General features: G+C 45.9%; 1 protein-coding gene across 7 annotated transcripts in view; it reads right to left on the bottom strand.

Moving 5' to 3' along the window:
- Positions 1 to 8,500: 8,500 nt before the first annotated feature.
- Positions 8,501 to 21,586, bottom strand: part of CASP7 (caspase 7) — a 31,932-nt gene continuing 18,846 nt past the window's right edge. For 4 of the 7 annotated variants that reach the window (XM_021073323.2, XM_021073318.2, XM_021073322.2 and 1 more), the window contains 5 exons: positions 16,697 to 16,833; positions 16,158 to 16,286; positions 12,777 to 12,952; positions 11,974 to 12,103; positions 8,501 to 10,116 (listed from right to left, as the gene is read on the bottom strand). In XM_021073323.2, coding sequence (XP_020928982.1) covers positions 9,893 to 10,116; positions 11,974 to 12,103; positions 12,777 to 12,952; positions 16,158 to 16,286; positions 16,697 to 16,833 — 796 coding nt within the window. In that variant the 3' untranslated portion in view covers positions 8,501 to 9,892. Of the gene's footprint in view, positions 10,117 to 11,973; positions 12,104 to 12,776; positions 13,817 to 15,665; positions 16,287 to 16,696; positions 16,834 to 21,586 lie in introns of those variants that run through there. The other 3 variants (XM_084994349.1, XM_084994347.1, XR_014826252.1) reach the window with 2 other exon arrangements.

Here is a 21,586-nt window from a genome sequence, read left to right as displayed (position 1 = left end):
CCTTTCACCCTTATTTCCAGCATCCCACTCTGCAGCACTGGCTTTACTGATGGCCCAGGCGGTAGCTGCCCCAGGGCCTTTGCACTTGCTGCTTGTTCTGCCTAGAAACTCCTTCTTTCCATATCCACATGGCCCTCTCCATCACTCTACTCAAGTTTCTGAGAGTGGCTTTCCCCAGTCAGTCTGCTTTACTTAACCTTCCTCTGTCCCACTTCAGCATTCCTGAGCTCCTCATCCTGCTTTATCTTCACAATACAAGTAAGCTTCATGAAATCACATTAAATCCCCTGTCTTCTCCACTGAAATATAAATTCTATGAGGGCAAAGAACTGTTCTGTTACCTGTTCTTTCCCCAAGGCTAAGAACAGTGCTTAGCAGCTTAGCACAGAGCTCAATAAATATCTGATTGAGGGGAAAATATATATATAAAAGGCTATTTCCTTTCTGGTGTCTATCATGATTAGTCAAAGACAAGCGGTGGCTTCTTGTGTAGGAGCGGTTTACTCAGAACACAAATTGGTGCATTTTTACACAGCCGCCTACACCTTCTAGAGTTTCATGCCTGAAAGAAAAATTGGTCTTCATTTCCCACAACTCCTGTCATAAGTTGGAAGAGAAGCTATGCGACAAATGTGACTTCATTAAAAGTACAAATCCTCCCGCAGAGCCCTCTTCAATCACGAATGGATCACTTTGCCCTCAAATGAGAAGGACCACTATTCGCATCAGCTAAGTGACTGTTAGGTGCTGGCTGATTAATTACAGAAAATTCTTACCTAACCACTGCCTCTAGCACACATCCAAATCTGCAGTTTTAAAATCAGCCATATTCGTCTGCTCTTGGTATTTACATTATTTGTTAAAGTTTAGCAGATAGAATAGATTTATCTTGGAGTTCCCACTGTGGCTCAGCAGGTTAAGGACCTGGCATTGTCTCCATGAGGATGCCGGTTCCATCCCTGGCCTTGCTCAGTGGGTTAAGGATCCAGCATTGCTACAAGCTGCAGCACAGGGTGCGGATTTGGCTTGGATCTGGTGTTGCCATGGCTGTGGTGAAGACCTCAGGTGCAGCTCCAATTTGACCCCTGGCCTGCGAAATTCTATATGCCACAGGTGAGGCTGTAAAAAAGGGGGGCGGGGAGAACATATCTTTATAATTCCTTCCTCTTGTTTTTCTTTCTTTTCCTCTTCTCCTTCTTATACTCTGTGTCACTGAAGAGTATATCCATTCCCGAGGACCCTCCCCAGGCTCGAAAATTTCTAAACTGTTCAACTTACCCCTTCCCAAGTACATTCTACCACTGGTTTATAAGCTTGGCTGAAAAACTGGAATCACATGGAAGGGTTTCACAACACGGATTCCTGACCCCACCCCCAGAGATTCTGACGTAGTTGGTCGGAGATGCTGTCTGGGCCCTGGGATTGGGTAAGATCTCCAGGTGGTTCTGAGGCATAGCCACGGTTATGAACCATCACATCTGGTCCCCACACTGGGGTCTCTAGATTCCCCTTCTGAATAAACTCCATAGACTCCCTGGAATTTTCCATTTATCTCTTTAAATTTACAGAGACCTAGCTTTTGCTTGATGACTCAATAACAACACCCAAGTAGGGAAAGGTCTCCCTACTTGCTTTTATAGCGCTTTGGAGTCTGCAAAGCCCTTTCCATGTATTTTTTCTCTGACTCCTCCCAACATCCCTGTGAGGTGAGCATTCGGGGCCAAAATGAGATGATGGAAGCTGGAATAATGATATTCGGGGATGGCCAGATTGAGCAAAACAAAGAAATACAATAAAAAAATAACCACACAAAATCAGGATGCCCAGTTAAACTGGAATTTCAGATAAGCAACGAATACTTTTTAGTATAAGGATGTTTCATGCAATATTTGAGACGTATTTGTGCTAAAATAGGGATGTTCTAGTGAAATTCCAGTGTAACCAGGAGCCTTGTGCTTTATTGGGTATCTCTACACCCAGGGCGCATTCCTCTTGCGCAGCTCAGACTAGCGGCTCTGCCATCCTCTTGCTTTCCTCTAATATTCCAGGACCCTGACAACCAGCTCCCATCCCTGTTCTTCCTCTCCTCTGCATGGGCAGCCAGATCCTCAGGGAGCCTCTTCTGTCGATGAGAATCCACTTGCACTTCCTTTTCTTCCCCCTTCCTGATCTCCTTCCTAGCTCCTAAATTATTAATAGCATTAGGGTGCTTTAAAAACACAGTCACACATTTATTGAGTGCTTTCCTTGTGCCAGGAATTGTGCCAAGTGTTTTGTACTCATTATTTCATTTATTCCTCACAAGACTCTTGGAGATAGATACCATTTCCCAGGTACCGACATATGGCTATTTCCATTTTAAGATGGAGAAACCAAGGTTTAGAGAGCCTGAGAGATTCCTCAAGGTTATACAACTTAGAAGTGCCAAAGATGGGATTTTTTTTTTCTTCCTTTTAATGGCTGCATCTGTGGCACATGGAAGTTCCCAGGCTAGGGGCTGAATCAGAGCTATAGCTGCCAGCCTATACCACAGCCACAGCAATGCCAGATCCCAGCTACATCTGTGACCTATGCCTCAGCTTGTAGCAAAGCCAGATCCTTAACCCACTGAGCGAGGGCAGGGATCAAACCTGCATCCTCATGGATACAAGTCAGGTTTTTAACCTGCTGAGCTACAATAAGAACTCCCAAAGCTGGGATTTGAATGTAGCTCTTACTCCGGAGCCTTTGTTCTCAAATAACATACTAAGAAAGCAAGATGGTATAAAGAGCCGTGTGACTTTGCTCGTCAAATTTTCCAGCATGTTCAATGTAGCTTTCCGAAGCTCCCGGGATTTGGAACAACCACTGGATAAACTTCTTCTGAGATGAAAAGTGCTGACAAGGTAGCAATCCATAAGATGCATACATATTTTTGGAAACCTCATTTTTAACCCTGAAAAAAAGAAGTGTCACCCCCAAGGTTCTTGAAAAAAGACTTCAATATCCTTTGCCCGCAAAGTAATTACTTGGTCAACCCTGGGATAATGTTCTTTAAACGCGTTTGCTGAGGCTAAGGGGCAAATAGTTTATGCCGATTCTGGGTAATGAATATACAAATATAATGTGTCAAAGAGGCTTTTTTTTTTTCCAAGTGTTCCATATCTTTTTTGGTATAAGCTGCCCCTATGCTTTAGCAGTCTGTAAATATTTGTGTAATTAATGTATGCTGGCAAATGTCTCAAGAGAAAAGCAGGCTTCATAATGCCAAGCAAAATTGTAATTAGCAACCCAAAAGAAAAAGAATTTGTCTCTTTCATCTCAGCCCTTAAAAACTGTCAGCACTTAATACAGCTGGAAGCTTCAGAAAAGATAATTTGCAAAAGCTGACTTTCCTATGCTTTTAAGAGTTGGTCCTATACCCTGGTATAAAAACAAATATTCACTTAGAATTAATGTTTCCCTTCCTTACTTAACAAAAATCCAGTTAATATTAATGATGAAAAGCATGGAAGAGAAAAGTACCTTTAAACACGTTGTAATGTTAGAGGGAGAATTTTGCATTGCGGTACCGAGAAGGTACTGGAGAAGCGGGAAAACATGAGTGGCTCATCTTGCCCAGAAATGATTGCCTAAGTGACTTGAGAGGAAGAGGAAAGAGGTGTACCTGCCGTCACCAGCTGGAGAAGCCAGTGCATCTGGACCCACTCACGGTAATCTCCCTTAACACTTTCCAAGCTTCTTCCAAAAGTTGCCCTGGGCTTGAAGTTCAGGCTCTGGAAGTTCCTGGGCAGATGTTCTCCAGTTCTGAGCACATCTGTGCCTGGAATCGGGATGGGCTGGCTAGCGGGGTGTTCTGAACTCACCCTTTGTGTCCCTCCCCCAGATTCATACGTTGAAATCCTAACCCTCCCAATGCGACAGTACTAGGAGGTGGGGCCTTTGGGAGGTGATCAGTTCAGGAGGGTGAAGCCCTCAAGAACGGGATTAGCGTCCTTATTAGAGACCCCAGAGAGTTTTCTTGGCCTTTCTGCCATGTGAGGACACAGTAAGAAGACAGCTATCCATTAACCAGGAAGCCGGCTCTCACCACACACCAAATCTGCTGGTGCCTTGATCTTGGACTTGACAGCCTCCAGAACTGTGAGGCATAAATATTTCTTATAAGCCTCTCATTCTAGAGTAATTTGATAGCCATCCAAACTGGCTAAGACATTAGGTCTGAGAACAGCCAATGCATGGCTGGCCCTTTGATAGTCTTTCCTAGCTGTTTAATTGAGGTTTTGCTGCCACTCGTGGTCACCTGCAAGGGAGACTTTTAGTATCAACATAAAGCGCCTTGTCCTAGGACCACCTCCATCAGAATCTCCAGGCAGTTTTGTGAAATGTGCACATTCCTGTTCTCCACTCCAGAAATACCAAACGATAACAGGGATGGACTGGGGTGCAGGCGTCTGCTTCATTTGCAGACCTTCCAGGGGTCCCAGACACCCTACAATCTGCGGCTCACTAGAGTAAAGAACCAGATTCTACCTGCTGGCTTTCATTTCCTCTCCTCTGCTGCCTCCTCTCCGCCTTGTTGGGAGGCTAAAATGGAAGAGAATTAGATGCATCCTCTGGGACCCCCTCTCTGAATCCCTAGGCAGAAGTACACCACCTCATCTGTACTCGAGTGATGTACACACAACTCAATAAATAAACATAAACAGGCCACTATTTCACTGGAGTAATTTATCTCCTCTGGGGAAAGTGTCATTTTTGTGCTCATCTTTTTAGCGCCACCCCTAATACAACATCTGCCATGTAGTCGGATTCTTTGAATGTCTGCTGTGTACATCAACCCTCGGTATAATTTCTGCACTTTAGGGAGACCTCATTTTGAGGTAGAAAGAGTAGAGGGTCCAATGGAGCATCTTCCATTCTTGCCTTTTCCTTATGTTTCATGTCAAAAATCACTGTCTTCACATCATCATCATCTTCTAGTACCTACCGACCTTTGATGGAGTGTTTTGTTCCAGGCACTGTGTTAAGCACTTTGCATATATGATCTTATTGAATCTCCACAAAGCTATCAGCCTCATGGGCTGATGGGGAAACAGAAAGATTGCCTAAGGTCATATGAGTATCAAACGGTCAAATGTCAGGGCTGGGATTAAAACCTGGATCAGACAAAATTAATTAAACAAGGCGCTGTTAGACTCAAGGCAGCTCTAATGCTGCTGTACCTACATAAACAAACCCAAAGCAAAGCCCATAAACACCTCAGGGTTAGGAAAGCAAAGCCTAAGGACAACCAAACACAGCAAGCTAGGGTTTAAAGTACAGCTAATCAGTAATTTCCTTACTTTGCTTCCATGCTTTTCCCATAAAAGATTTTCCCCAGCTCTCTCTCTCTCTCTCTCTTTTTTTTTTTTTTTTGCCATTTCTTGAGCCGCTCTTATGGCACATGGAGGTTCCCAGGCTAGGGGTTGAATCAGAGCTGTAGCTGCTGGCCTATGCCAGAACCACAGTGACGCTGGATCCTTAACCCATTGAGCAAGGCCAGGGATTGAACCTCATGGTTCCTAGTCGGATTCGTTAACCACTGAGCCACGACGGAGAACTCCCTCCCCAGCTCTCTTTGAGGGAGCACTTCTAATCACTTTCCCTTTGGCTCAAATAACTTCCTAAACTTTTACTATGTCTCAGTTTATCTTTTGACAGGACTCAGAGCCAAATTTCTAACTACTGTTGGTTAGAAGCACCTCTGTGGACCCTGGATCCTGAGAAAAAAACTTTGATGCTGTCAAGATTGAGATATGCCTTAAACAACGTAAGCTGGAACCAGCAATTCAGACCAAACTTATCAGACTATTTCTACTTCCCTCTTTTTCCAAAATCCTTCTTGAACCTCATACCATCTGCCTCAGTCAGACCATCAAAGCTCAAGAGATGCTTGGCCTTGTGTTTCTACAGTTATAACTCCAGGTGCCTTCCAAATTTAAATCCTTTGACATAGTGTAGCTTTAAACACTTAAAACAAATTTATTAGAAAATGGTAGTGCCACAGATATTTATAAAAACCAAAGCTCATGCCAAAACCAACACATCATATTTGGCTTTTGAGTTTTCAGGTGTGGCTTATGTACTTTTAGAGGGCTATTCAAGCATGAACTTGCAAGCTAATGGAGTTTTCATGTCCACACCAGTACTGCAGTGGTGGCTGGGACCCACAAGTGTTTTTGGCGTTTTTGTGTTAATGACTTGTGAATGAAAAAGAATTATTTCCGACCTGATCCAAGGACAAAGTCCTGAAATCTATCAGAAGGGTGATCTATGGCCAAGGGCACACTGGGAGAGAGAGGTATTATAATTCTCTGACTGGGAGGACAGGTGGGAAGAGACAGTCTCCTTGGCTTCAATGCACATCAGCTCTTTCCCACAACACAAACACACAAAGAACGGTTCCCTTAATCCCACTGCATTTACAAAGACATTTTAAAGGCAGCGATTCCCATTCTCCAACACTTGGAAAACATATGAACAGTCCTATTGCATCACCCAGGAGACAGCTCATCTGAAATGGAGAAGGGCGTACAAAGCATATCATGTAAATGAAGGGTCGTGTAGGATTTTACTGAAGGTTAAGATACGCTTGAAAACATGTCTTCTGTGAAAACTCCAAAAAATATATATGTTCTTTCATGAATTCTTTTTAGGCATATACTATATTATCAGCTCCAGCTTCAGTGCAGAGGGGAATCCAAAAGGGATAAAGAAATGGCCCTTGCCCTCAAAACGAGAGCTTCTCAAACTGTTCTGCGCATGTGGATCCGCTGGGGAAGCTGGTTAAAAGGCATATTCTGGTTGGGTACGGCTGGGGAGGGGCCTGGGACTCTGCATTTATGACAAGCTCCCAGAGGATGCAGATGTTGCTGGGCACACCTGTGGCACTTAGAAGGCAAAGACACTTACAAGGCAAACCCATGTAAAGAACCTTTTGATCTTGCCTGTCTTTGAAGAATTCTGAACAACCACATTCCTTCAGAAATTATCGATACCCAGGGCTGCTGTTATTTGTGTCCCTGCCTAATGAAACAGACACAATGCTGCTGTTTTAAATTGGTGACCAACTGCAGCTTCTCACCTGCTGGAAGAGGCCTGACAGATGGAAAGCCAGACGGAAGGGAGTGTGTTCCTAGGAAGTCAAAAGGAAATCCTTGGTGGCCAGAGTATCTGGACAAAAGATTTCAGGAGATGCACTGCAAGACTGGACAAAAGAAAGGATTGGTCAACTGATGTCCGCATCCTTTCAGGGGACATTATCTTCTTCTCACAGAGAAATTTTGGTTTCCTGGAGGTCTTACACCATGTGGAATCCACTGCAACCCAGCACTTTGAGACCTCTTTGGGGGTGATTTATAAACCTAACAGGCTTATCAAGGTTTATGGAAATCTGCTCCGAGGCAAAAGCTCAGGGCAGGGTCTAAAGCTGACACTAAACATAGGCTTCGTGGTGCCTTGGGAAAAAGCAAAAGAAAATGCAGCCTTGAGCCCATGATACCAGCGAAGGCACCTTTCTCATAGGCAACAACGCTCTGCCTGGTACTTGAGCGTGGGAAGCTCACATTCTAAACAATAACTAGGAGTGGATATTCACTAGGGTCGAACTCTCTTTTAGGGTCATCTGGCATCAGAGTTTCACATTATAAAACGATGGGAAAGCTGAAGAATGGAGATGGATATGTGGTAGGAACACATACCCCACTTGGAAGAGGATTTCGGATCTTGATAAACAAGACCTTCTGCCCAATGAAGGATTCAGAATGACAGTTCTTTCCCAATAGGGATTTATACCTCTGGTCTAAGGGGCATGAGATAATACTCCTTATTTATAAGCTTACTGCTCAGAGAATTAAAAAAAAAAAATTATTGCTGACACTTTGGAACCACTTTTGACTCTTTAATGAAGCTTACAAGGCAAAAAACTAGAGTGTGATGGTTTTCACTTGAAGTTATAACACACTTGGGCGTATTTATTTCTTAGATAGGGACCTTTAATAAGACAGTCTAGTTCCCAAAGAACAGCCTGTGAATTCTAAGAAAAGTAGGGTAGATGCTTGTTGATTCTCTTGATGCATAATCATCACTTAAATTTTGAACATTTGGTATATTTTAGATGGCAGGAAACCAGGGACAAGTCTAATAAACTGGCCCTAAATTAGTTTTCTTATTGAAAGAAGATACTTTTACACCATCTGATTCTGCTGCCAATTTAATAAATGCAAACCCATCACAAACAGCTTTATAAGTTCGTTAACCCTTTAGGTGAAGAGTTAATTTCAGCTTTCTAAGTGATTATTTACTTGTTTTTATTAGTGTTCTAGCTTCAAAACAAGCATGAATTACATTTTGTGTGGAAGTCAAGTCATGAGGGCCATTTCTTATTCTGTTTTCTCATTTTCCCACTGCCACTAAAAACAAAACAAAACAAAACAAAACCCAAAAAACAAAACTTCAAAAGGAAAGCAAACTGAACAGGTTAGGAATTAAGCAATCGCATTTTAATCAATAAATATAAATGTTTGTTAACAAGTTATTAGGCAGAATAAAACAGTAATTTATCAGGAATTCAAAAGATACCACCACTTTGGGAACACAGTGCAAATATCTTCGCCATCAACCCTCCCCAATTTAGAGAACTAGAGATAACAAAAATTTTACTCCAGAATAAGGCTTGGAATAACCTAAAAAGTTCCAGATATATCTTCCAGCTGAAACAAATTATTTGGCACATGGTCGGCAATACACAGATTATCTGACAACTCAATGAATAAAGGAATGAATGGATGAATCACTGAACACAGGGAAAAGGATTCCTTCTCTTCACTTTGTAAGCCCGGCCTATTTCCTGTTCCTCCCCTGACTCACTGCCCCTTGCTGTGCTCTGTACTGCAGGAAACCAGACTTCCCAGGGCCCTTGCCAGATCCCTCCCAGCTGGGGCTGAAAGGGCCAAGGTCCTGGACAAAGACTAAAGGCCAGAAGGAGAGGGGAAACCAGGGTATATTTCCATGTCTGAGTCATCCGGTGTTGCCCCATCTGGGGCAGTGGCTGTGTCCCTGGCACAGTTCCATTTCCTACAACACCTAAGGGGCACTAGCTCCACCAGCCAGCCCCTGCCATGGTTCCAGCTCCTGTGGACAACCCCAGCCTCTGGACTCAAAGAATCACACCCCCTCAAAGCCTTAGGTGGCAAGAGCTTCCTTTTATTGATCTTCTCTTTCATCATCTATGTATGTCAATTTCTCTTAAATTCCCTCTACTGAAACACTCAGAATGGCTTCTGTTTTCCTGACTAGATGCTGACTGCTACATATTAGAATCATTACACTCCCCCCCCGCCACCCCCGACCCCTATAACATATCTGGGAATTTTTGCATGAGAATCTGCCCTAAGCCAATGAAAAAAATCACTCAAACCACACTCAGTACCCACTGCCTGCAATACAGGCGAATGAATATCCCTTTGGCTGTTTTTTCGTCAAGCACTCTTTGCCAGGTACAAATATGACTCTAAGAGTTGACCAATGTCACCACCGATCACAGTGGACAAAGCCAAAAGCCATCTGCAGAGGTCACTTTTGTTGTATGTACTAAGTGTGACAACAAGGAGAAAGAGAGACAAACAGAAAATTAATCTTAAGTCATCAAATGGATAACAATGTAAAAAGAGAAAGTCCCTGAAATTTCAGAGAACGTAGGACAGCACCAGAAAGTTTCTTTCCCGTTGAATTAGTAATCTTCCTGAAATTAAAATCCTTCAGAATTTCCGGATCTTTCAAGAGTATCCCGCACCAATTTTTTTTTTTTTCTGATTCATCAACCAGTGATCCGTAACCTCTCAGCTAGAATGCGCCCCTGAAACGGTCATCTTCAGAAGTAGAGTTCCTTGGTGAGCATGGAAACCACACAGGGGATCTGCTTCTTCTCGTGGAACCGAGGGTCGTCAGACTGGGATTCAAAGTGCCTGGCCACCCGGTCATTCACCCTGGTGAGGATCTGCAAGATCTCCAGGCTTTTCCCGTGCTCGTTCAGGATGGAGCAGAGGGCCTGCACAAACCAGGAGCCACTCCCCGGGCTCCTCCATGAGTAATAGCCTTCAGTGGGAGAGAAAGGAGACACAATCAGCCGACCCAGCCGCTGCTCCGCTCATCACCCAGAAGGAGCGGTCGGTGTTTAGGGCGTTCACACGAGCTTTTCTGAGATGACGGTTCCCGCTTATCTGTGCGGCAGATGGGCTTTCTAATCCCCGCCCTACGAGGTAACCATTCTAGATGCAAATCTCAACATTGAAGCCCTACATCAGGGTGAAGTTCAGGCTGCTGAGCACAGCCCACAGGGCCCACCACAACAGGGTCCTTCGCCTACCTGTCCAGGTCTGAACCTTGACCACGTCCAGCTACACATGTGCTATGGCGCCTCTCTCTCTCTCTCTCTCTTTCCCTCTCTCTCTCTCTGCCATGCGAGTGAAAAGGCAGCCACTGACAAGCCAGGGTACAAGCTCTCATCAGAAGCCACAATGCCTGGCACCTTGATCTTGAACTTCCGCACCTCCAGAATTGTGAGAAATGAATTTCGACCTCCCGGTCTGTGGTATTATGTTACAGCAGCCCAAGCTGGGGTCCTGCCTTTTGAGTTTTAACAATGCATTGGGTTGCCTGGTGAGCCACCTCTCCCTGCCTCCTGCTGTTTGACTTTTCAAGACTCAGTCACAGCAGCTTTCCGCCCCCCCCCCCCCCCCCCCCCCGCAAAGCCTCGCTCACCTGCCTCCTTAGAGTTTACCCTTCTTCCTTCAGTTCCGCCAGACCTGGCTCAGAGCACCTCCAACAGATGGGTTTACATGGATCTGTGCCCCACGACTCCGCCTCCTTCTCAGGGGTACGAGACCCAGTTTCTTTCTTACAGGATCCTTACCACTTGCGATGCTATCATCCTCACAAAACCTGCCAGGGCTGGTTTTCCAAACACAATGGCCTGTTGACTGTAACCAATACATCTGTATGGAGCACTTGACAAACTACTACTCCAGCTGGGAGAATTCAGACCTAGTGATGGTTCTGGCCCCAAACAAAGGAACTTCACTGAACTGACTCAGGCAAACCTGGAGCCTGGTAAAGGAAGAGGAGGCTTGCTTGCTACTGGTGTTTCTGGTGCCTGCTTACCGGCTGCCCTATTAAGGAATCCTAGCCGGGGCTCAAGCTCTATCATATACCTGAATCTCTCTATGACCTCGGGCATGTCGCTTAAATTCACCCAAGCTCAATTTAAAAAAAATAAAATTAGGACGGCAGTAAACACCTTTCCTAACTACCTACACAATTATTTCAGGGATGGCTGAGGTAAAAGACATGAACACTCTGTAAATTGTAAAGTGTCACAGAAATGTTTGTTCTTATAATTACCAATGACAATAATTATCATAAATGAGAGAATTCAGCTTTCTTGTGACATCCCTGTGGTGAGCAGAATAATGGTCCCCAGAGATGTCCAGGCCCTAATTCCAGGGCCTGTGAATGTTACCTGATGTGGCAGAAAGGACTCTGCAGATGTGACTGAGGGCCAGGAAAAGAGACGGGGAAATTATCCTGGGTTATGCAGATGGGGCCGGTCTAGTCACAGAAGGACCCGAAAGAGGAGAACCCTTCCCGGATGTGGTGTGAGGATGGAAGGAGGGTCAGAGACGTGCGTTGCTGGCTCTGAAGCTGGAGGAAGGGGGCCATCGGCCAAGGATGCGGGAGGTCCTAACACGCTAGGAAAGCAAGGGCTTCTCCAGAAGGAATGCAGCCCCGCCAGCCCACTGTGGAGTTCTGACGCCCGGGACTGTAAGATAATACGCTTGTGTGTTAACCACGATGTTTGTGGTCACTTATCGCTGCAGAAAACTAATACAGCTCTAAGCTTGCGCTCCGAGGGTGGGATGGCGTGGGCCGGCGAGCAGATGGTGGACGTGATACCTGGAACTGTGGAATAGGCGAAGAGAAAGTCGGCTTCAACTGGGATCTTATACCGGGGATTAGCATCTGTGTCATTGATAGGCCCCGAGTCTGCCTGGATCCCGTCATCGAGCTCCGTGCCCCGGCAAGCCTAAACACCAAAGCAGAGATGCCTCTGTGAAGCTGGGACCAGGAGCACGAGCGGTGTTCCCTGCCGTGCCCTGTGCTGTCCCAGGGCTACGCGGCATGGTCCAGCAGCAGCACGAGGCGTTGAGGATGCGTCTCATTTGTAAGCAGATCCGAAAGCGGCTCTCCTAATTTGTGATCCAATGCCAAGCATTTCAGGTAGGAAGACAAACCCCAAACTCACATACCACCCCCCCCCATGGAAATGGCACGTGAATTTGTGAAAACGATACAGTTCAAGTCACTCTCTAATATTTCCCCGTTTCTACTGACTTTAAAAAGGGGAAAACAAAACAAAATAGAATCAGAATAAAATGGTGGTTTCCAGGTACTGGGGGGTGGGGGTGGGGGGAGTCGGGAGATAGAGTTCAAAGGGTATAACTTTCCATTTTAACATGAATAACTTCCAGGGATTTCATCCAGCATGGTGCTTCTATTTGATAAGGAAGCCTTACATAAATGTTCCAATCAGAATAAGTGGCAACTATCTGAGGTAACTGATGTGTTAATTTGACTCTTATTATCAAATCATCATATTCTGTACTTTGAATATCATTTTGTTCGTCAATCAGACCTCAATAAAGCTGGAAAAACAACTGAAATATGTTCTAAACTTCAAAAAAAGGGGGGGGAGTTACCTGAATGAAGAAGAGTTTGGGTTTCTCTAAAAGGGTCTTGCACCGATCCCCCCTAAAATGCACCGTCAGGTCCTTTATTGCTGTCACACCATCTGTTCCATAAATGAAATTTTCTTCTCCGTGGCTTAATAAGATGCAGGCGAAGCAGGCTGAATTTCGGTGGTCCTCCTCAGAAGCTGCAAGCAAGTGATTTAAATATGGAAAAGTTAAAACACCAGTCCTGTGGGACCTCAGCTGTGGTCTTCCCTTCCAGCCTGGCAGCTGCGGCGGACGGGGGTGGGGGGGGTGGAGGAATACTTCTGGGAGACACTGGAGAGGAGCAAGAGAGAAGGAGAATTCTAGAATTCTCATGCAGCCTGACACCAGAATGGGGCTGCCTCCCCAGGAAGAGAGTCCCAAGGACAAGGGGTTCGGGCAGCTGCTGGGAGGCTGAGGGCTGCGCCTTTGTCATGTCTGTGACCCTGGGCAAGGTGCTTCACCATTTTATGCCTTGGTTTCCTTGTCTGTCAAATAGAGATAACGGTATCCACTAAAGGAGTTGATACTTGTAGAGCAGACCACAGAAATATGGGGCAAGTGTTTGTTAAAGAAAATAAAGCATCATGCTAAGTGGAATACGCCAGTTATTAAAGGAAAAATACTTTATGATTCCACTTTTATGAGGTTCCAGAGCAGCCAGGTCCACAGAGGCAGAAAGCATACGGTGGTCACCAGGGGTTGGGGGGACAGGGAAATGGGGCGCTAGTGTTTAATGAGGACAGAGTTGCAGTCATGCAAGATGGAGAGAGTTCCTTTGGAGAGGGATGGTGGTGACGGGTGTCAAGCCATGGGAATGTATTCAATGTCCCTGAGCTGTAGACTTAAAGAGGTCAAGATGATAACTTGTATGTTATGTATATCTTATCACAATTTAAAAAGCAGGAACTGATGGACTTGGAGAAGAGACTTGTGGCTGCCTGATGGGAGAGGGAGGGAGTGGGAGGGATTGGGAGCTTGGGCTTATCAGACACAACTTAGAATAGATTTACAAGGAGATCCTGCTGAATAGCATTGAGAACTTTGTCCAGATACTCATGTTGCAACAGAAGAAAGGCTGGGGGAAAAAACCTAATTGTAATGTATACATGTAAGGATAACCTGACCCCCTTGCTGTACAGTGGGAAAATAAAAAATAAATAAATAAATAAAAAGCAGGAACTGGAGTTCCCGTTGTGGTACAGCAGAAACAAATCCGACTAGGAATCATGAGGTTGCGGGTTCGATCCCTGGCCTCAATCAGCGGGTTAAGGATCCGGCACTGTGGTGAGCTGTGGTGTGGGTCGCAGATGCGGCCTGGATCTCACGTTGCAGTGGTTGTGGCGCAGGCCAGCAGCTACAGCTCTGATTCCACCCCTGGCCTGGGAACCTCCATATGCTTCAGGTGCAGCCCTAGGGGAAAAAAAAAAATTTTTTTTTAAGTAAAAAATAAAATTACAAAAAGAAGGAAAGAAAAAAGTGTTAGGTTGGCTGTCAATTGAAGATATCGAGGATGGGAATCACAAACAATGTAGTGGGTTGGCTCAGCCTGAGCACATCTAAGGTTCTGTGATTTAACTAGCTAGCTAATTACAATAACCTATCCTTCCTTCTTGTCTATGATCAATGATGAAGGAAGATTAGATGTGGAATTTCTTGAGCACCTCCTACATGCAGACAATGACCAAGGTACTCTGCCCGAGTTATTTAATTTCGACAAGAGCCCCTTGAAGCAGGCCTCGTTTATTTCCATTTCACTGATAAAAAAATGGAATCTCGGAGAGGTCCTAGAACTTTGCCCAGTGAAGAAAAATCATCACATTGCTATTTTGATGAGACAAGAAATGAGAATTCTGTGATCCTGACATATCCTGGGCTCAAGCAGAATGACTCACTGCTCATAAGAACAGAAACTACAACCGGGACAAGCCCTAACATCTGGATACACAGGTACCTTTCTCAAACCACATTCCCAAACCTTCTCTCAGCTAATCCTCACTTCAACCCCAGGATGCAGGAGGAGCTGGTATCATGATCCGCCCTGGAGGAAAGCAAAGCACCAGGGAGGCACAGGTGCTCTGCCTCGCTCGCTCAGCTGCTGCAACCGGGATGAGACCCCAAACCTGGGCTGATGTGCGGTCTGCTCTACCATGTGGCCTACTAGGGTACAGAAGGCTCGCTTTTAAGAGTGGCATTTGAAAGAAATAAGGAAAAGATGCCTAGTTTTTAAAAAATAAGACAGGGTATTTAAGAGAGGGTGTTACAGGAGACAGGGATCTTTTTTCGTTTCGCTGCATAGCTAAGGAGAGCAGCAGTGACTGGAACTGTGCATTCATCTACCCACTGCCCATGGGCCACTGTCTAGTGAGTTAGCGAGGCATTACTTTCAATCATTTGCCCGAAATGAGAAAATACCCTGGGTGTCACCCACTCCAGAGAGTGTGGTGTCAAAGAACGGTAATGGTTTTGGAAATCGGGAGAGTAAGGCTCGAGTTTTGGTTCTGCCCCTTTTATTTATTTATTTTACTTTATTTTTTCTCAGTCCTGAAGTTCGAAGCTGTGTTTTATTTTATTTTTTAATTTTTTTTACTTCTTTGGGCCACACCCACGGCATATGGAGGTTCCCAGGCTAGGGGTCCAATCGGAGCTACAGCTGCCAGCCTACACCACAGTCACAGCAACGTGGGATCTAAGCTGAATCTTCGACCCACACCACAGCTCATGGCAATGCCAGATCCTTAACTCACTAATCGAGGCCAGGGATCGAACCCGCAACCTCATGGTTCCTAGTCAGATTCATTTCCACGGCGCCACAATGGGAACTCCGGTTCTGCCCCTTTTAGAACCACACGGTGCCTTCAGCGTGTCCCTGACCCTCTCTAAAGCTCTGGCCCTACATTTATGAAATGGGCATGATAGTACTGTTGGCCACCACAGCAAGGGCTGTGCTGAAGATCTAATAAAGAAACAGCTTTGTGAACACATCATATTAAAAGCTACGGCAGTTCCGAAGTGTACGGGGCCCATTATTCTCTGCCACCAGGGAGAAGTGTATATACTTCAAGTCTTTTTTGGACAGAAAGACTTGCGACTTCCCTAGGAATTAGCCTTTTGACACTGAGACCATTCTGTAGATATGGAACCTATTTCTCCTGTTGTGATGTAAGCTGACATCAGCTTTTCAGGGAGAGATCTAAGTTTCCTGACACAGGTGCCCCAGGGACAGGTATGGAGTGACCAGAGAACGGAAGGGCTTCCCACAATGAAATCCCTCCCTCCTGCCTGCAAAGATGACTCCTGGAGACCAGGGGGGCCCCCCACTTCTCGGGAGTGGGAAGGAGACTGAAGGAAGAGGCCCGGGTGCACCTTTTTTCAGCAGATCTTGCATCTTGGCACAAGAGCAGTCGTTATAGACGGTCACATCGAAACCCAGGCTTCGGAAGCACTTGAAAAGAGCCTCCGCATCTTTGTCTGTCCCGTTGCGGACACCCATTCCTGTGGGAATCAAGCACCGAGTCCACAGTGAGTGCCACGTGCCGGTACCACCGTGCCAGGGGCTACCAAGGTCGCAAGTTAGATGAGCGACTGAAATAAGAAGTGAACTCAAAGGAGAGGATAACTCAGCCCACCCGCAAAAGGTGAGCTTCATCCTGGTGACTCTCAGGTCTGTCAAGGTCAAATAGCCCCCCTTCATCCTCTACCCTTTGGTCCCACATCTGCTAAGGTACCAGATAGGAATCTCAGACTGAACACTCCCAATCTCTCCCCCATCCCTCTCCCGGGACACAGGGACACCAGGAACACCACCTGTGGACAGAGGCACTGTTTGCCATGGCAGGTGGGCACAGCAAGCTGAAGAATCTGGAGGGGAGCAGAAGGGGATAGGCCGTGCCCACAGCACCTACCTGTCATTCTGTCGAAGTTCTTGTTGTTAATGATGATGCATTTGCCCACTTTCTCAAAATCCATGTTATACTGAAACGTAGGCTCTCGGTCCCGGGGGATCTTGACTGAGCTCCCTGAGCCACTTTTCTTCTTCTTACTGGGGAAATATAAAGCCAGTCAGGGGCTGTGGAAGACGTTTGGGCAGTAATGACCTCTTGATTTTTGAGGAGGGTGGGCGGGGGCGGGGCACACCTGCAGAATGCAGAAGTTCCCGGGCCAGGGATGAAATCTGAGCCACGGCAGGGACAACGTCGTCGTCGTTATCTTTCACCCACTGCTCCACCTGGGAACTCCCTGATCTCTTGATTTTTACTACTAGCATGAAAGGGCTGCCCAAGAAAGCTGCAATATGTGTGCCGAAAAGACCGGGGTGGACAGATGGTTCTGTTTAATTGTCATATTTAAAATGAACGGGATCTCCTGCTTCATTTCATTAGCTGCTAGAGAGATGCAAATGGAAATCCGCGCACGGTACCAGTACACGCCCTGGCATGGCTACCGTGTGCTGTGACCACGTTCAGCACCTGGAATTGCCATGCGCTTTGCTGGGGGTGCCCACGCAGCACAGAAACTGTGGGAAACGGGCAGAATCTGCGAAAGCTGACCTTGGGTGTGTTCTATGACAGAGTAATTCCACTCTGGGTGCCGAGCCCAAAGGAGAGCAGACATTTACCTAACGACAGAGTCAGCCATGCGCATAGCAGTACTACATAGTAATAGCCCCAAACAGGAAATAATCTGAATGTCCATTTACAGGAGCCTGGCTAAACTGTGGAATACTACAATGCAATACTATAGACAGGCAGACCTCAAAATACAGTGGGTTTGGTCCAGACCACGGCAATGAAGTGAATACCACAATAAAATGAGTGATTTTTTTGGTTTCCCAGTGTATACAAAAGTTATGTTTACACTAAGTGGTAGTCGAGAAGGCACGAGGGAGAAAGTGCCTGGAAAAAAAACAAAGTGGACTTTAGTCTACTGCCCATGGATCTATTCTGCAAGGGAAAGAGTCTACCACCTACCGGCTGTGGGGCTCTGGGGCCCCTTCTCCTGGGGATCATCTGTCTGCCTTTCACCCCATTCTCCCTGGAGACTCCTGAAGGAGCAGTGCCACCCCTTCCATCTTGCCAGTTCCCACTGCCAGGCGGCTGCAGAATTAAGTACAGCCTCACATTTAGGAAGGGTGCGGACTCCCAAGAAGGGCTTAGGTTAGGGAGCCCCTAGTCGCTGATTCTGCAGGAACACAGGACAGTTGTTCGCCTGGAGCCTTTCTTCTGAGTGTGACACCAAAGAGTATTTGGAGACACTTTTGGACGGACAAGTTCACGTCCCCCTTTTCCCCCTTGCCACTCTCATCTCCAAGTTTGACCCTTAATAGCAGGCCTCCATGAAAAGATCTGGCGGGCAGACCTAAGTTTACTCAATTAGCCACTCCCTCCCACAGTGACCAGCAGGGCTATCAAGACCCATTTCCGTCTCTACTTCCTGGTTGGACTGTGAAAGGGAGGGTTGATTTTGAATCCAAATCACACGGTACACTTAAAAAAAATAATAAGGAAGCTCTCCCTGCCCTGATGACGGCCAATAAGCAGTGTTACGTGTGGAACAAAACCAAGGGACAGAAGAAGGATGTGACCTCTTGGGAAAAATTAGCATCTTGCTTGTATTTGCATGAGGAGACTATCAAGAGTTATACTGAAAGTTGACATTTCAAGAGAGAATATAATGGATACGTCCATGGATTCTGGGGCTGGACTGCCTGGGTGTGAAACCCTGCTCCACCACACAGCTGAGGGATTGTGGGCAAGTTACTTAACCTCTCTGTGCTTCAGTGTACTCCTTGTATAGAAGGACAAAATTACAGCATCTGCTCCAGAGCTGGTAAACAAGTTACTATTCACCAAGCACTTGGTGTATGGCACGTGGTAAGTGGTAAAAAGAGGTCATAATGACTCATGTTACTTATTAAATATCATCAAAAGCAGCTATCTGTATACAAAGGGAGCCAAGAGGAGGGCAGCAGGAAGGAGAAAGAATTTTGGCCATGTGTCTTTTTTGTATCTATAAATACATTAATTACTCAAAAGACTAAAATAAAAATTACGATTTAAAAATTTAAAAATCACTTGCTGCAAACGGATTTTAAGATCTGGCCTACTCTGGAGTTCCCTGGTGGTGCAGCAGGTTAAGGATCCACCACTGCTGTGGTTCAGTTCGCTGCCGTGGTGCAGGTTCGTTCCCTAGCCCAGAAGTTACCAAAAAAAAAAAAAAAAAAAAAAAAAAAAAAAAAAAAAAATTTGACCTGTTTTGAAAATTACTTTTTGGGATTTTTTTTGCATTCATATGTTTTTTGTGTGACTTGTTGAAAGGCATCCCCGAACACCCCATTTTTCTGTTTTCCACTGTGATTTTACCCCTCTCTCTAGCCTTTCAAACTTCTCCCTCCTCTATGTGTCAACAGTAACAACAATCAATAAACACAGTTCTAATAAGTACTGCTTTTTGAACACTTAGCACTTTACATATATTATCTCATGTCATCTTAACACCTCTGTGAGGCATTAACCCCCAGTTCACGGGAAAAGACCACATCGGCTCGCCGAGATCACAAAGCTGGCCGGGATGGGGAGCAGGTTGATTCTGAGGTCTGACACCCAGTCCCTTATTCCAGGGTTTCTTTGTTAAAATTCAGATTCCCAGGCCTCGCCCTAGACCCTGAGATCAGAGTCAGGCCTGGGTGTTTTCCTGGAGACACTCATACCCTCTAAAGCCTGAGGACCTCAGCACTAGCCTGTCAGCCGACTGCCTGGGCCTGCCTGGCCCTGACTTTTCATCGCTGCCTCTGCCCTTATTGCAAGCCCTCTGGTTACTTCCAGAACCCAGGCTGGGCCAGCCTCTCTCCCTCCCATGAAGGCTGGACGGCACCAGCTCACCCTACCCTATTGAACACCACTTTCCACATGGCTGCAGTCTTGGGGCCCCTTAGCTCTTGGCCAGAAGGTCAACTGAGGTGTCTCAGGGAGCATAGCTTTGTGTAGGGTGCCCGGGGCAGCAGTGGGGTTATATTTCAGGTCACTGTGGGATTTATAGCTCTCCACGAAACCTGGAAGGTCTCCCAGAGGTGACAGCTGAGCTGAACATTAAACCAAGATTACACTTAACAGCAAAACCAAAATGTTTCCAGGAAATGCCACTTTGCAACCAATGCCATCCATACCCTCCTTTGTTTGTACCAAGTTTGGTGAGTCCCCAGCACCGCCCTGGTGTACCCATATCTCACTCTCAGCACAGTGAGGGGAGGTGAGAGCCGAGATCCCAGTGTTAGCAGCTCATCAAGACTTACTGTCTGTTCGGAGATCAATGGCTGGAGCCAAGCAGAGCATCAGATAAACAACTGCTATTGGACAGAAGCAAGGCCCTCAAGGGCTCCAAAGAGATAGTGCTAATTAATTAGCCAACTGCCAAGAGATGGCACCGGTCCATGGCTCAGCACCGAGTAGGGGCCAGGAGGGAATGGAGAATGATAAGAAGCTTTCAGAGTTCCCAATTAGAAACTTCTACAGCTGGCTATCCTTCCCCAAAGATAAGATTTTCTAAAAGTGGCTGTTCTCCTTGTCCCGGGTTCATTTGGCCTTTCTGCAGAAGATGCTGGAACATGAGAGAGCGGCCATGACACAGACCCCAACAGGTGGGCACCTGTGCTTCTTTCAAGTCCAGATCAGCAGAAGCCAGCCTTTCTCCTGAATCTGAGAAAAGGTGGAGGAATTATAGATGTGCTCTAAGTCACCAGGAACAAGTATCATTAGTAGTTTTTAATATTGTTTTACGCTTTAGCAAGTGTGTTAATAATTATTACCTCCATTCGTTCTGCAAAGTACAAATGAGAGATATGGAAAGATGCAACAAATTAAAGTTGGTCTGGGTTTTTGTTTTTTTGGCTGAAACACACAGCGGCTTTATGAAGGCTCTCAGTTCCCAGACCAGGGGTTGGACCTGGGCTGCAATGGTGAAAGCATCAAATCCTAACCACTAGACCATTGGGGAACTCCCCGGACAGGGTATTTTTAAAGCCAGATTCTATCACTTCCCATTCTATGCCCCAGGCCCCATTTTGTCCCCTCCCTTTGCTAATTTTCTGCTGATACACTCAGTCTTTAACTTGACCTTTTTACATTCCAAACGCATTGGTCAAAATTACTTTTTTTTTTTTTTAGGGCCACACCTGTGGCACATGGAAGCCCCAGCCTAGGGGTCAAACCAGAGCTACAGCTGCTGGCCTATGGCACAGCTATTCAACTCCAGATCAGAGCTGAATCTGCAAGCTACACCACAGCTCACGGCAACACCAGATCCTCAACCCACTGAGTGAGGCCAGGGATCGAATCCTCATCCTCACGGATACTACTCAGGTTCGTTTTGCTCTGCTACAGCGGGAACTCCCTCCCACAAGAGCCAAGATCACTACGCTAAAGAGAAACACAGGATTCTGGTTGTGAAAGCTGCCGTTAAGTGCAAGGCTATGATAATTCAGACCAGAGAATTAAAAGTTCCAAATCCTCTTAAAAGCTCATGTGTTCCACAACTGGTTGCAGATTTAAACAAAAATAAATCTGGCCATGAAATCACTGTGCTTGGTTAGGGCAGAGAAACTAGTTCATGGCCACCAGGAAAGTCTGGTAGAACTCCTGACTTGGGAAGTGTGTTCAAGGGTGCACTAAAATACAACAGGCAGTTAATTTACAGAAACAGGCTGGTTGACTGTGGTGCTTCCTAACCTAACCATGCTTCACGTTTCCTGGTGTTGTATGTCCTCACTAACACGGGCAAGTGCCAGCACTTCATTGCCC

The sequence above is a fragment of the Sus scrofa genome, chromosome 14 (genome assembly GCF_054392235.1).
Source record: "Sus scrofa isolate SSC_HxYL_T2T_F1_AM1 chromosome 14, Sscrofa_HxYL_maternal_Yorkshire_Landrace_v2.0, whole genome shotgun sequence".
Lineage (NCBI taxonomy): Eukaryota > Metazoa > Chordata > Mammalia > Artiodactyla > Suidae > Sus > Sus scrofa.
Note: the sequence above shows the minus strand (reverse complement) of the source record. Positions and strands in the feature narration are given on the sequence as shown.